This window comes from Periplaneta americana, chromosome 9, assembly GCF_040183065.1.
Source record: "Periplaneta americana isolate PAMFEO1 chromosome 9, P.americana_PAMFEO1_priV1, whole genome shotgun sequence".
Taxonomy (NCBI): Eukaryota; Metazoa; Arthropoda; class Insecta; order Blattodea; family Blattidae; genus Periplaneta; species Periplaneta americana.
In genome coordinates this window covers 109,636,849-109,654,461 of record NC_091125.1, presented here as the reverse complement: position 1 = coordinate 109,654,461, position 17,613 = coordinate 109,636,849, and the positions used below count along the sequence as shown (strand labels likewise).

General features: G+C 36.4%; 1 protein-coding gene across 1 annotated transcript in view; it reads right to left on the bottom strand.

Moving 5' to 3' along the window:
- LOC138705608 (uncharacterized) overlaps positions 1 to 17,613 on the bottom strand; it is a 129,183-nt gene that overhangs the window by 10,657 nt on the left and 100,913 nt on the right. The window contains exon 2 of the mRNA XM_069834209.1: positions 1,185 to 1,304. Within this exon, the coding sequence (XP_069690310.1) occupies positions 1,185 to 1,304 (120 nt within the window). The remainder of the gene's footprint in view (positions 1 to 1,184; positions 1,305 to 17,613) is intronic.

Genomic DNA, 17,613 nt, shown 5'->3' with positions numbered 1-17,613 from the left:
AAAGTGTTAAAATTTTCCCGTTTGTAGTACAATAAATTCGTAGTCACTTCAAAATTGTGTTAGAATGCCCACGCTCTTGTAGTCTGAAGAAATTTTTTTTTACAATTGAACTGATTTGGATCATCACTCTAACACAAATAACTACATTTTTTAATTAGTACAGTGGAAGCTCTTAAGTTCGACATTCTATAGTTCGACTGCTTACATAGGAGAATTAGATACGCCCCTATACAGACACTTAGAAATGAGTTTGGCATTTGAATGGGAATTGGTTCTGTGTCTTGTAGTAATACTTTTGTTAAAGGAAAACAGAATATTGTATTGATTAGGACATCCATATTTAATCACCGATTTTAGATTAATGAACTCTTTTTCTCTTTTTTTCTATTTGAGAATTGTGCCGTTTGTGAGATGAAACTGTCGAAACCCACTGTGGTACTAGAAGAGCATACACAAGTCTCGGGGCGGGCAGGAAATGCATGTACAGTACTGTATTCGTTGTTGGATAACCAATAAGAATTTGTATTGATTTTACCTCCCACACCCACTACCCTTATTGGACTGAACTTTCAATTCTGTTCTGTCGAACTTAGTAGAGTCCACTGTACTCTCAGATACAATAACTTCTGCGAACATCTTGGCTAATAAAATGAATGATAAATAAGGTACTAATATAATATCAGAATGTTGTTGTTGTTTTCTAATGCCAGGCGTTTGACAATAAAGTCATCTGACCTCTTGCACTCCAATATTTAGTAACAGGTCTGTAAGTAGCAGTGCTGCCCTTCTTTGCTAAAGCATCCGCATTCTCGTTTCCCAGGATTCCACAATGGGATGGTATCCATTGGAATACAATTCTTTTATTGAGTGATATTAATTGAGAGAGCATTTTAGTTATTTCTGCTGTTTGAGATGAAGGTGTGTGTTTAGAGACGATTGATAGAATAGCTGTTTTGGAGTCTGACAATATAACTGCATTCCTAAATTTATTGATGTGGCATAGAAGATTCCTGAGACATTCACTTATTGTAATGATTTCACCATCAAAACTTGTTGTTCCATATCCAAGTTATCTATAAAGTGAGAAGAGACAGCACGTAACACCTGCACTGGCACCTTGTTCTCTGGAGATCAAGGATCCGTCAAAATGTAAAATAACGAAAAGTTACGTTAAAATATCTCACCTTCGCATAATGAGATGTTGGGTCACCTCCGAAATGTATTACAGCTCCTGTCGTAATCTGTCCGGGAGGCTCGCCCCTAGCACCCCACAGTGCAGACAGGAGTGATATGAGCAGTACCACCTGTAACATCAAAATTATCAGTTTATAATTTGTATAATAATAATTGTATAATAATCCCCTTTTATGGAGGAGGGGCCCGAAGGCTTGTAAACTGCCCGAGGCTTATTGTGCTTATCACTTCTATTCTATGAATGATATTTGTAGACGAACGGTCGCGCTTTTGTACGAATACAGCACGCTGCACCGTTAACTTAAACCAGGCTATAGTAATGATGATAATGATATGTGAATAAATGATGGTCGAAAGTTACCCAGCAAATTTTGTGATATTTTAAATATTTCCATACTTAATGTGTTCAAGGTAATATCAAATTCATATCATACGATAATAATTATAGAATTCGATTGATTCTTAGTTGTACTGTACGAAAAATAATGGATTTTATACACATATTTTGTCATTTTTGTACAAAACCAGGAGAATGAAACCATTTTCTTTTATTAAGCTTATTTCAAACAGACATGAAAGATTTTATACTTTAAGAACAACTTTTGCGTGAACGTAGACCCGTTATTTAACACTTTCTTTTTTTCTTTGTCTATTCTTTTGTGTCGGGATGTTTATGCTTTCTGTTGTTTAGTAAACTGTCCGAAGACAGGTTTGAACCTCAAAAGTGACACCAATAAGGCATTACTCATGAGGAAACTAAGCCAGGAGATAATGGGTTAGGGTGGCAAGTTCCTTTCCCCATCAGATACTTTCTATTATTATTATTATTATTATTATTATTATTATTATTATTATTATTATTTGATAGATTATTAATTGAAGTGTTCATATTTAGACATTGATGTTTATCTAGGTAGTTGCTAATCATTATTTCTGTATCGAGAACTGCAAATCAGTTTTTGAGCTTCCATGGACATTTGCTGATATTACAGTAATCATTTCAGTTTAATAGTAAAGACAAAACAATCTTGATGACATTGCTGAATAGAATGTTATGAAACTAGTTTATATTGTTATAGGCCTACTTTACTGCATGAGTCAATGTTTAGGAAACGAGCAAAGCGAATTTTCTAATTTTAACGAATGCAATAACTATATAACATAAACGTGTTTCATATGCTATTTTCCTTTATGACTGCATTATGAAACAATTGCCAGGCTAACGAAATAACATAAAAAATTGTAACGATGATCTATGAATAATGAATTGCTATGACAGTCAATGACGTTATAGTTACCTACCTAGACGCACAGCGAGCGCTGCTGTGCTGTACAAAATTGAAACCCTTCGCGCATCGACATCATTGTGGCAAGTGTGGCATTTAACAGGTAGTTGTGATAGTGACTGCGAGTATATCCAGTGTGCATTTGATGAATCTATCATAATGATGCATTTTTGTAAGGCTTATGACTGCACAAATCGCTTCAGGAAAGGCTACAGCATCACTTTTCTTGCGTAAATAACGATATTTAAATGCACCTAATAGTATAAGGTGCAATTAATGCAGGCAATAAATAGCACTTTTATGTAGATTGAATTATTCTGTTAGCTTACACTAAAACTATTTCGGTAAACATATTGCTGCTATTTTTTATAATAAGATAGAAACATTATTATAAAAGCATAACTACTGTTGCGATTGGTTGTTTGCCATTAGAAGAGATAATTTTATTTGAACAAATTATCACAACATAAATAGTATTCTGAACATTTCACAGAAGTTTGCTTCCGGAAATCACATGAAAAAAAGGAAAGTCACGCAGTTTCATTCCTCTTTAATTTTTCGGAATATCTAATGCTGATAGGTTCATTGTTGAAACAAGTTAAGTTCACATAGACCTAATTTCCATTGGCTTGAACTTCATCATTTGAAAGTATAGGCTATTTAGTAGAATTTCTTTTTTTCGTGGTATAATATTATTTTTAGGTAGGAAAACATCCTATGAGGATTCTGAAAAGTACTGGAATCTAAGAACCAGACAATGTAACTGCTATTGCGAATTGTTCACACGTCCCTGATACTATTAGTGCGGAACACAATTATATGCTCAGTCTAAAAAAATTGAGATTAATGGAAAAGGTGAGTTATAGAAAAAGAATGAACAGATTAGGAGTTTGAAAAATGAAAATCTGGCTTGTATTTTTATTATTATTATTATTATTATTATTATTATTATTATTAGGCCTATTATTATTATTATTATTATTATTATTATTATTATTATTATTATTATTATTATTATTGAGATTCCAAATTAATGCATTTTGAAGTAAGATTTAGTGGATTGATTAATAGCACTCAACATAATAAAGTCCCTTTACTTTTTTAGGATAAATAGTAGGTATACATTTTCTCCATTCCTGTGCGTTTTTATTGTCACTTTGTTCGTCACAATAACACTTGTATAGTATTTAATATATGAATATCAAGAGGATTGTTAGTTTTGAAAAAAGTAATATAATTATAGAGCATATAGGACTGTAGGTACTTTATTTCTTCATGTGCAGTAGGCAGGCCTTCGTAAGAAACTTTATTGACGGAATGTAATCCAGTTATATCGGTTTTATAAATCGTATTGTATACTTATTATTTTAGTATAGTAAGGTTAAACAATAATTTCACATTTTATCATATTTTGATGTATTATTAAGGGTCCGAATACTTATATTTGTGATATTTTTAGCTAGAAACTTGATAGCCTGCTAGCTTGAGCTGCCACAGTAATGGCGTCGTGCACACCGTTCTATTTGACCTGTCCCTATAGACTGCGCAGCCACTTGTGTAGGGCCTTGATGACAGTAGTGATGTATTCAATATTATTCACGGTAAATTTTAATTTTATGGCACAATGTGGCTAACGAGAAAGACAGGCTACGGCACGACGTCACATTCTTAGTCATAACATGGCCAACATTGAACAAGTTTATATGTAAATACACGTTTAACATGAGTTTAATATAGAAATTCCTTTGTTTTGTTTTGTTTGTTTTTTGTTTGTTTTTGTTTTGTTTTGTTTTGTTTTTTTTTTGTTTTTTTTTTTAGGACTTTGAACATGTATTTATATTACGCGATTGTCAAGATGGCCATGACTAGACCATGACAACCACGTGACTCCAATTCGTGCTGAAGCCTATCTTTCTCGTTAGTCACGATGGCAAAAATTATGTCGTCATAATAGAAGTCATTACGTCTTAGTTAGCATAGTAATATTTTACGGCACTGGAACAATAATGTAGGATATTGTGCCGATTTTGACTAACGATATAGACTATTTGTAATGCTGGTGTACAAAAAAATTATTTTTCAAGACAACAAGTGATAATAAGTAAACTTATTTGAAGCCATTGTAATTTCATAATCGTCAATTATTTTAAGATTTGGGATTTCGCTTTATTCAGTTCCCAATTTTGTGAGAATTCAGCATCAACATTCAACATTTCGGACACTATAGTCCCGTCGCTGTTATTTCCGGCAGCCAATCACGTTGCAGGTCGGCTACATTTAAACGTGTGACTCTTGTGATTCGCTCTTGATAACGTTATGCATTTCCTAAGGCTCAATAAATACTTAATATAATAGCCCGCCATTTTGGCTCTTTCGTTGGCGTTCGCAGAAAGCACACGAGGACGTTATTTTCCGCTCAATTACAGTGCGTTTGATTTATTATCATAGGAGCTACGACATGATAATGTTTAACAGTCGGCAAATAGATTCCTCGTCTGGTAGATCGGCAACGAAAGAACAAAAATGGCGAACGATACTACGTACCTAGACTTAAAGAGCCTTCACTTCAGGCGTAAGCAAAGAGGAGGAGTCACGCCGGGAATAACAGCATCGCGACTATAATAATAGAACTTCCACGTTATGATCAGCACAAGGCAAGACCACTATTTAAGATGGCATAAAACAAACAACAAGACAAGCTACAGTCAGTTTCTATAGGAAAGAGATAAGTCTCTACGTCCTTCTTGTAAATCGAATTCGGTTCCGCCGGGTTTGCAGTAGACAGCAAAATGGTACAACTTGAGCAATTCTACTATTGATTTCAGCACCATTTGGTCCATTCCGTCCTCACTCTTTGTGAGGATTGTGTTCCAATATTGTGAATACACATCTATTAATTTATGAATTACTATTCAATTTGCCATACCTAAAAGAAAAATGAAAAAGTGGAATGTAATTTTTATTTTCTCAAAACTCGACTAATTTTTACTTCCGAGCCGCTCCTGTCGTGACATTGCCCGTCCGTTCGGTCTTGTGCCGGAGCCCCAGTTGAGAGTCGGCACGTCATATCGCACGACAATCGTTCGTGCGTGTATCCGCCCCTGAAAGTGTACCAGTGTGTCTCATGTGTCACTTGAAGGAACTGGATTAAAGTCTCTCCACGTTCTGCAGCCGGACATTGCTGTTATCTCCCTGCACTTTCTCCCCATAATCTTACGGCAATGAAGTCTGCGAATCACGAAAACGAAAACCCTCCGCGGCACGCACGGGGTCAAGGTGATGCCCTTAATTTCATTCAAATTATGCACAGGATAAACACTGACAAAAGAGGACGATGGCGGCTTTGTCAGATATGTAGAACATTTCTCTATTTAGCCACGCGTCGAGTCGATACGTGCCTCCAAGCAGGGCGCTCTTCCTGCTCGCATTTATAGAGCTCACGATGCTTGTATGGACTCTAGTGAGGGCCAAGGATGGAAAATGGACCTATTGACCTTGAACACAAATCCAATTGATATGGAATTAGAATAATTATCTTCTTCTCCTTCTATATTGAGGATTAGGTCTACTGGAACCTGTTCCGTCTCCAAATGCATTATTATTATTATTATTATTATTATTATTATTATTATTATTATTATTATTATTATTATTATTATTATTATTATTATTATTATTATTCTGGGATCATAAAAAAATGAGGAACTTCAAATAGAACCCATTATGCAGTTCATCAGCAAATATCAACTTCAGTGGAAGAGTCATCTCGAACGAATGAATCGATGCAGAATTCCAAAAGCACTGTTTCATTACCATCCGTATGGCAAAAGATCTCTAGGCCGTCCAAAGAAGAGATGAACTGAAAATTCTAGTTTGAGACCGTAACAGGCCACTTGGCCTAATACTTGTTAGGAAGACGACGACGATTATTATTATTATTATTATTATTATTATTATTATTATTATTATTATTATTATTACTTACTGGCTTTTAAGGAACCCGGAGGTTCATTGCCGCCCTCACATAAGCCCGCCATCGGTCCCTATCCTGAGTAAGATTAATCCAGTCTCTATCATCATATCCCACCTCCCTCAAATCCATTTTAATATTATTTTCCCATCTACGTCTCGGCCTTCCCAAAGGTCTTTTTCCCTCCGGCCTCCCAACTAAAACTCTATATGCATTTCTGGATTCGCCCATACGTGCTACATGCCCTGCCACATCTCAAACGTCTGGATTTCACGTTCCTAATTATGTCAGGTGAAGAATACAATGCGTGCAATTCTGTATTGTGTAACTTTCTCCATGCTCCTGTAACTTCATCCCTCTTAGCCCCAAATATTTTCCTAAGCACCTTATTCTCAAACACCCTTAACATATGTTCCTCTCTCAAAGTGAGAGTCCAAGTTTCACAACTATAAAGAACAACCTTTAATATAACTGTTTTATAAATTCTAACTTTCAGATTTTTTGACAGCAGACTGGATGATAAAAGCTTCTCAACCGAATAATAACAGGCATATTATTATTATTATTATTATTATTATTATTATTATTATTATTATTATTATTATTATTATTACACCCATATCAAGGTTACACAAATATTATTTCCATGATCCTAGAACATACACTGTTCTTAAGGTTCCTGGGTATATAGGGTTGTTTCCGACCTCTGATAACGAATTTGAATGACATAATGTGCATCAGGAGCCAGACGACAGCTGAACTGTGCCGCCAGGTGACAGACCAGTAGTGAGTGTTCTCATAGAGTGCACGGCGACTCACAGCAAAAATTCCCAAGAAAATTGAGCCGTTTTGGGAGGGGTACATTACTACCCTTTTCAATGCCAAGTAGAGTTAAGTGAAAATAAAAAAAGCCTGCAATAAAAGAGATTTCGTTATTTCCAAGAAAGGCATCTTCTGTGTACTTAATAAGATTGGTAAAGCTCGGATGGGATTAATTTGTATCATCTCGTGAGGTGCGGCGACTTGTGACGCGGGGTGGATTTGCTTGCTTTTTCCACTCTGGAATTAATCCCATCCGAGCTTTGCCAGTATTATTAGGTACACACAAAATGCCTTTCTTGGAAATAACGAAACTACGTTTTTTGCAGGCTTCTATGATTTTCAAGTAACTGTATTTGGAATCGGAAAGAGTTATGTATCCCTCCCAAAAAGGCTCGATTTTTTGGGCATTGCTACTGTGATACACCGTGCACTCTGATTACGAAACCACTCACTACTGGTCTGTCACCTCTCGCCGCAGTTCAGCCGTCGGTGTGATTTCTGACGCACATGACATCATTCAAATTCGTTATCAGAGATCGGAAACAACCCTCTGTATATCTAGAGTTAAAATCTATTTACAAAAGTATGCTAATGAAGGTAAATTTATCCCTATTACAGACCATAGAGACCCACAGGATAGCGGAAGGGTAAGGTTCTCCCACCTTTCCAGACAGTCAGCATTAATAGCAGTATGGATGTCAGTTCTACTTGCTTTCCACCTTTATCCCCAAGGAAACTCTCCTAAATGGGTCTGATCTTTCCATTGGAGCTAGAAGAATTAAGAAATGTGAATCTTTCAAGTATTTAGGGTCAATTATCACAAGTGAAGGAACCTGTAAAAAATATATATAGACAAGAATTGCCATAGCAAAAAAAAAGTCACTAAAATTTTACATGGAATAATACGCAAATTTATCAGAGCTTTGTACAAAATATTGTATCATATGGAAGTGAAACATGAACATTAACTGAAACACTACAAAATTATATTAGGACAGTAGAATTCGACTATCTTAGGAGAAGACAAGAAAAGATAAAGTGAGAAATGAATAATTTCTCTGGAAAGAAGAGAATGTCACTACGTCTACTATTAAACGGATTGAGAATCAAACACAAATGGTATAAAGAATGGGAAACGAACGATGGCAAAAAAAAATCTCCAGTAGAAACAAACGAGTTAGACCAAGAATGAATTGGAAAGCTGACGTCAGAACAATAATGGAAGACAGAACTTTGAGAGGGAGATTGGAATAACATAAATATTTGGAGACTGAAGACGACAAACCTAAAGATGGTAAAAAAGCCGGTGAAGAAGAAGGAAATTCTTCTGTTACTAATTTCTTTTAGAATCTGAGTAAAATCCAGTGCTACAGTGCGACCGGTTGGAGGAAATCCATGATCCGATCGTGATTAGAGCCCGCGCTTTTCCGACTTTCAGCGCAACGCCTTAACCGCGACACTACCGCGAGCAGCTTGCAAAATTAATGCACTGATAATACACTTTGAGTAATAATAATAATAATCCGTGGCGCTACAGCCCGTGAAGGGCCTAGACCGACCAGCCGGCTGCTGACCTCACGCCCACATGCCGAAGCAGAGGTGAACGATCATCCAACCAGAATGGAGGTATCGTGTGGTTAGCACGATGATCCCCCCAGCCGTTATAGCTGGTATTCGCAACCGGATTTCGCTACCTATCGTAGCTTCCCAAGTGCATCACGATGCTGGGTGGGCACCGGTCCCATACACTGGCCTAAATTTCATGAGAAAATGTCTTCCCCCATGAGGAATCGAACCAGCGCGCATTCCGTAACGCGAGTCCTAGGCGGGATACCTTAGACCGCGACGCCACGGCGCGGGACACGCATTGAGTGAACTATAGTGAAAAACTGTTGTGATCTGAGACTAATTTCAAAATGTCGTATCATATGAAGATAAAATATTATTATATTGCATGCCCTTCATTAATTATTACCAGGGAACGGATTTATATGGACTAAAAATATATGAAATATGTAAATATATATGTAGTTATTTTTACCAAAATATGGAATTAAATATGGATTTTTACCAAAATATGGAATTAAATATGGACTTAAAATTATAAAAAAATGACTATGTACGTTAAATATTGGTACATTTTAATCAAACTAAACAAAAAATATAATGGACGTACCTTATCTTCCAATGTAGTTTCAACAAAACACAATTTTTATTGTCTGTTACCATAACAATAGGTTACAAACATTTCTTTCAAGTGCTGAAAAGTGAATCTTCTTCTATTGTCTCTGAGGATAGATTTATACTGACTAAAAGAGCGTTCGACGTCACAAGAAGTAACTGGTACATAATTCAATTTCACAATGTCTGCTGGGGATAAGTCCAAGTTAATCTTCACTGTTGATTCACCACTCATCACAGCAACAACCTTTTGTAGTTCTTCATATCCAGGGTTTTTTGAAAGTACAGTGTCCACCTTAGCTCTTACTGCATCTGCAACTTTACCTCTACCACGATTCAGTTGTTCCACAGTACTATTTATAATTTCAAAACTTTCAGATAGTGAAAGGTGCCTATTTTGGAGACTTTTGAGCGTTTTTATGATGCATGAAAATGTATGCTGAATGTGAGCTAAGTCATTCTTCACACTTATGTCACAGGTAACTGTTTTCGCAGTATCAATTGAGACTGCATCTTCAGAGTCCAATGCAAGGAGAACATTGTTAATAGAGTCTATATGTTCGGCATAATATTCAACTGCTTCTAGCCATGTACCCCATCTAGTTAAAATTGGCTTTGGTGGCAATGGAATTTCAGGGTACATTTCTTTCAACACGTTAACTCTACTGGGAGCTTTGAGAAATACTTTTTTCACTGATGAAATCAACAAATCTACTTTAGGGAAATTGTCTCTGACCACTTCTGCCACACGATGAAATGCATGCGCCACACAAGTAAAATGAGTCAATTTAGGATATACAACAGATAATGCTTGTCCAGCTTTGACCATATAAGGGGCAGCATCGCTAATAAAGAATAACACATTATCGTACATAATACCCTTTGGCCACAGGATACCCATAGCTTCGTTGAACAGTTTAACTATAGTTTTGTTATTGCACTTTTCTAGAACATCACAATGTAAAAGAATTCGTTCAGAATATTGTTCACTTAACAAACCGATAACTACATTACCAACAAGTCTACCTTCTTTGTCGGGAGTCTCATCAATGGAAACCCAAATTGAACTATCTTTAATTTCATCTCTTATCTTCTGTATTGTCTCATCGTAGATGGATGGAGCATACGTCTTCCTAAGTGTTGACTCATCCGGGATTGTATGTTGAGTATATTTTTCAAGGAATTCCCTGAAGACCTTATTCTTTAGTTTGTAGAGAGGAATATCAGCAGAGATGAGAGAACGGCACAGGTCGATGTTAAACTCAGATCTTACATTCGATGTTGTTGGTTGTGTTAAAAACAATTGTCTCTGCTTGGAATTTAGTTGTTTGTTGGCCTGATGTTTACTAGTTGTAATGTGTTGTTGCACCAGGAACTTTTGTGTAGATGATACTGCACACTGACACAAATTACAAAATAATATTTTATTGTCAGTTGATAAACCATCTTCTTTAAATTCTGAAATGTAACTTGTTAGTTTTGATTTTAAATTGACTGAATGACGTACTTTTGGCATATTTACCGTCTTTATAGTATGATTTACAAAACTGAACCTATGTGTACTCTGACTGGCATTTAACTGTTGAGCTGCACAACTGAAGTCTGTTAAAAATTTTAAATTAAATTAATACAGTTTTGTAACTTACTTTCCCATTGTTGATAGGACTGCTAATTTTCAAATAACTCTGATGTTAAAGGGATTACTGAACATGTGTTTAAATCTCTATTGTTGAAATGTATTTTTAAAAGTTAATGGAATTTTGTTTTGTTTTATTGTTAAACCTAATATAATATGGACTGTTTTATATGAAATATGGAAAATATATGGAAATTAACGAAAATATGTACTAAACTCTAAAATATGGAAAAATATGGAAAATAAAAGTAGGATTTTTCAACCCTACACATTGTGAAACATAAAGATAATGCAAAATATAAATTATATTAGCTTTATAAGTAAATATGTATTTACATATAAATCCTTTCCCTGATTATTACTCTTATCATAGATCCATACTCTCCATTTATAAACTGAAACAAAAAACAAACCTTCAAACCATCACAAATGTAGTTTCATTCCCGAAACTGGGTGATGTATTCTAGTGTCGGTGTATCCCTGATACAATACAGAAATGTTTGTGTTCGTATTGACACCAAAGTTTCTGTAGGCTACTTTTTTCATGAGAAAAACTGAAATATCAAAGTACAGAAAATAATAGAAGACATTGAATGGGAAGGAGTAAGCGTGAAGAGAACGTGAAGACAACTATCATAATTAAAATTAGACTGATGTGTTGTTATCTTGCATTACTACAATCAACTTCCGGGGAGAAAATGGATCACAGTAGGCTGTGAAGAGAAACTCGAAATGATCTTTGAATAAATAACAATATCCCATTGTCTATAGAGTGAGACAATGGGGGCAATACTTGCCAACACTTTCGATAACGTATAAAAGAAAATAGTCGATATTTGGACAGTTCATCTCTTCGTATCACTTTCTTTAAGCAGCGATAAAGTGACGCAATTCACGATAGCTTACACACAAAGCATGTGTATTACCGCGTGTTATGTGAGACTAATTTAATTGTCATGTTGCAGAGCATCACATTTCGCAACAGCTGGTGCATATGAGTTTTAAGGCAAGCCTTTAAGTTATGTAGAACTCAGTAGTTAGAATTCTATCTATGAAGTTGGTATTTGTTTTAGTGAAGTAGAGCCATCCAACAGACTCGGCACTGTACTGAAAATATGCCACAAAGTTAGTTTTTTGTTACAGTTTTACTTTATTTTACAATACCTGTATTAAATTATCATATTCCGATATATTAGTATAGTATAGTACTATATATATATTATATAACCTGGTGGAGATAAGGCCATCAGGCATTCTCAGATCCTCTACCAAGGGATTACAACTACAATATTAAAAATACAATTACAATTGTAATTGAGGACCGTTTTTCTAAACTTGCTAACTGAAAGTAAGCAAGTTTTGCTGTATGTCTCACTTATAGCAGAAAGCAAGTTTTGAAAAAACGATCACACTTTGACACACGACAATGAAGAGAAATAAACCAATTTTACTAAGACGCTTTGAACATCATGTAGAGGCCTGTCTTATGTTAACGAATCCATCAAAATCTTAGTTTTGCAAATTTTGCAGTTAGCAAGTTTTGCAAAAACGGTCCTCAATTACAATCAATATTAAATTTAAAAAATATAATAAAAATCAAAGTACTAAAAGATTAACTGATTAATGAAGACTAGACAGTTTATTGTGGAAGTTAACAACAAATAAAGATTTGTTTACTTAAATAAAAATTAAACCTAGAATAAAATTATAATTATAGTGATGAAATTACCGGATATTAAAATATTTTTTGCTAGAATAAGAGACCTATTTACAAGAAGCCATGTCTGAACGAGTCTCAATTAGTGACCAAGTACCTAGTAAGTTTGTGTTTGAATTCAATTTTATTTCGACAGTCCCTGATGCTAGCAGATAGCGAATTCCAGAGTCTTGGCAGGGCTATTGTGAAAGAGGATGAGTATGAGGAAGTGCGATGGGATGGTATTGTTAGTATTGTTTCATGGCGAGAGCGTGTGTTCAGATTATGGTGGGAAGAAAAGTAAGTGAAGCGAGACGACAGGTACGAAGGAACAGAAGAGTTCAATATTTCGAAGAGAAGGAGAAGTGAATGTAAATTTATTTTCTTATCTACAGTAGTTTAAGCCAACCTATTGCTTCCAGAGATGGGATAATATGGTCATATTTTCGAACATTGCTTACAAAACGTACACACAAATTATGAGCACGTTGAAGTTTCGTCTTGTTGGCGTTGGAAAGATCAGTCAGTAAAATGTCGGCATACTTAGCCAAAATAGGGCAATACAAGCGTCTGCACAAGGAACTTTTTTAAGCAAGAAGGAAGATGAACATTTATCCTTTTTAGCACATGGATAATAGAATAGACTTTTCTGCAGGTTTATGTGATTTACATGTCCCAGTTTGCATTGTGTATGTGAGCTTTTGGTAACAGACTGAAAAGACTGAAAACCTTTTATTAAGGATAGTGTAAGAATTCAGTAAATACCTATATATAGAAAACACGTAGTAATAGTTATTGTCACAGAAATACATTTAAAACGTTCATAAAGTTTTTCAAGATTAGATACAAATTATATAAATGGAAGTAAAGATAAATATTTTTACTTGGTTAACGTCATAACTTCAAATTTCTCAGATATTACTCGTATTAAGTGTCCAACCATATAGCTCATTCGTTAAAATGGAATTTTGGCTGTTTCTTACCAAATAATCCAGGGTTCGATTCTTGACAAATTCTGTGAGTTTCATAGTGGAAAAATCGGCTGCAGAACAGGAATTCTTCTATTACTTCTTTTCACCTGCTATGCTTGTTATACAATTACAGAATAATCTCAATTTAATCATGGTATCACCTCTGAATATATTCTGCAGTTGCCAAGAGGTGTTAAATTATCGTTATAGTAACTGAGGAAATGTTTTATTTTACAAAGACATCAATTCTGTTTCATATAGATATAAACATTAAAGACGTTAAGGATAATCTTTATTTTATTTATTTATTGATTTTGTATTTTTCAAAATTATACAAATTATATTATCACGAGACTGGCAAGCCGTTACTGAATTTTTTAACGAAATATTTTTGGCTGATTTTTCGAGAGTCGGACCCAGGATGGATTCATGCACTTAGCTCACAGTAGTCCATTGTGCATCCTAATCAGCATAGGATCCGTCCTATCCCCAAAGACTTCACTCCAGCCTATTTCTAACTACTGCAGGTGATATATGAATTGAGGGAAAACGGAAAACTGGAGAATGTTGCTGAAATGAAAGATAAAGCCTATATGACGTCTGATTTGTCCATCACAAATTTCAACACGAACAGCCCGGTGATCTAACCAGGGCCGCCTGGAAGTAACACCAACGTAGCAACGAAATATGGGGCGCTGTTGTAGCTCAAACTTAGTTTGTATACACTTGATTTTATCACAGAATCCCAATACATATTTTGTCTATACTGTCTCCTACCGTCACAACGAGGTTCCAAGATATTAGTATAATTTGGAGGCTACGCCCAAATCATTAACATTTTTCCGTTGTCAGTGTGATGTCCTTAGGTAGAAGCCCGGCGTCGTACCTACAGCACATCATGGGAATTTAATGCACAAATATTGACTCAGTATAATCTATTACACACACCATTAGCCTAGGCTGGAGAGTCGGCTTTAGGTTCTCCTTTCTCATGAAAACATTCCAACATAATTTAAAATTTCACAATCATTCACATCACCAGTGCAGAAAAAGCTACGGGAAACTACTGCACAATTTATCTTCCAAATACACCAATTCAGGGGATCCTTAGGCGAACGTTACAGAAACCTAATAACTGTAGGATTCAGAGAATTAGGCCGCTTTCTTTTTTAAGGTATGCACAATGTAATGAAGTCCCGAGAAGAAATGAAACTCTTAGATCGAGTGATGGATAAACCGACGGTCGATCAGACGGAGGGAAATGTGGAGGTAAGTAGTTGGAGGATAGGTGAGTGAATAGATAAGATTGCATAGATTATACACCGTGTCCCGTTTAGAGGGATCAAGAAATAAGTGATAATTTCAAGTATAAATAATGGTTTATTAACATAACTTTACATAACTCGATGTAAAAACTCTCCGAGTTTCGGAGAATGCTGAATGCAACTCGATGTGTGCGCCTTGAATTGTCCTGTAGACATCTAAACGACGGTATTCAACCTCCCGCCAATTTTCTGTGGCATTTGTAGAGTCACTAGCACAGCTGCATTTGTGATGCGTTGTCTCAGTTCCTCCAAAGTGTTAGCTCTGCCTCTTTTGTACAATGCATCCTTCACAAAGCCTAAGATAAAAAGTCCAAGGGGGTCAAATCGGGTGACCTGATTGGCCAGGCAATTGGTCTTCGTCTTCCGACCCACCTTTCCATGTACGACGAACACGGCGTTGTACTCGCGTAACAGATTTTCTTCTGCTAGCCATAGCACACACTGAACTTTCTGTTGTGGTGTCCACGTTGACCATGGAGTGTTCTCCTACAAAATGACGCCAGGCTTGTTTTAGCAACAAAAAAACGAAAGTTACGCATGCAGCTGTTTTCAGGCTTTGTTTCGTAAACTTGGAAAGTTTCTCTATTTTGTCAGATGTGAATCTCAACGGTATCTTTATCTGGTTTTAAGTGAAGAACATTTATTTCTCGATCCCTCTAAGCGGGACACGGTGTATTAATTCATTCATTGAACCCACAGTTCGGAATCGGAATACAGGCATCCCCTAGAATAGGTTTCAATACCTATAATTAATTTTCAGTTACACTTATTTGCCAACAAGAGGCAGAGGGACAAGTGGTAAGCTCATCGCCTCAAACGGCACTCATATGCAACTAAGGTATTACTAGGACGCGAGAGAAGAGAATTTATTCCAGATCAGTCCTGGATACAGCGGGGAAGGAAAAGGGAACGCAGAAACCCACGCCCATGTCCTTTCCGTTTACATCCCCTTATAAAGAAACGCACAATAGGGCACTCTGCATCAGTGGTGGATTTCAGGTGACCAACGAGAGCCGAAGAGCTATGATGCCTGTCTTATACAATCCGTCACTGAGCAATGCTTACCTTCCTGTCTATTCGTATCAGGTGAAAACATTACTGTCTCAGCCGGAAAAGATGGAGTGGGAAATTAAGGGGCAGTCTGCAGTGACTCGACTGAGGTATTAGTGCCCAGACCTGGTCTAGATGCTCTAATTTAGGTTGGAGGTCTTTCACGTGCCTCCGGGTTTGAACCCATAATCCTTGGGTCTAGAGAAGAGTACTTTACCTCTAGACCATTGGGTGTGTCTAAATAGATTAGATTAAATTAGGTAGATAGACAGACAAACACAGGCAGACAGACAGACAGACAGACAGACAGACAGACAGAGAAGTATGGTCTTTTTTAATTGGTTATTTAACGAATCTGGGTTACAGCTGGCACCAGCGTTTTTGGCGTGTGTCCTAGAGTATAGTGCCCAGTTTGTGAGCATGTTGCTAGTGCAGCTGAGAATGTTACCACTTCCTATACACGTCACATCAGCCATTTGTCAAACACAGTTGTCAGACTGACTGCTGCAAAGGTAAAACATTCGTACTTAACGTTCACATTACTTATTTCACACGCCAAAAACGGTGACGCGGCCTGAATTTAGAGTCGATGGAATTTGTGATAGAGAGAAGGTGTTTGGCGAAATGAAGCTGAGGATTCTCCGTAGATTACCTGACACTCGCCTTACGATTGGGGAAAACCTCGGAAAAAAGCCCAAGCGGGAACCGTCGAACCTAACCCAAAGCGCAACTTCGGTCAGCAGACAAAAGTATGGTCTTAAATTATAGTATATTTTCCAGATGGAGAATGTCCAATGAGAATTCTGTTATTCCATTACTGTACCCCAAAATGCATGGCAATTTGTGCACGTAAATCGCACACATATTGCTTTCTTGTTCACAGTCATGAATAATTTGGCAGCGCAGAGTTCTGCACGGCGGAAAGGATTCGCTTTCTGTTAATTTGTCTTTGATTGCCCACTCTGTCGCCCGAATTGAAATAACTGTAATTAAAGTAACCGGAGATCCTGCATCGTGCTACATCGTTTAAATATCAACTTGAGATCGTGCTGAAGGTAATTCGTAACACTTAACTTGCGACCCGTGGACTGGGTTCAAACGAATAGGTCCTATGTGGGAGTGGAATCCATCACCTCAACCACTACCGTGGCATTTGCATGCGCGCACCTTCTAGCCAGTCTTAAATAAAGGGTTCAGAGTCATATTGGGCCAAGCGCCATATATTAAAAACGGAGAAAACAAGGGCTAAAATAGAGTGATTACCACAATATAATGAAATATATAGCAAGTAATATAAGGTATGTACATTAAAGCTAAATAAAATGACGATCTTCATTAAACTACGTATTCACTTAATTTTAACCCATGCTTTCTCAGTTTTTAATAAATGGCGTTTGGCCCACTATGGCTCTGAACCCTTCAAATATGTCATTATTCCAGTTTTCTGACCACAGACAACACACGTTATTAAGAGTAAGCCTA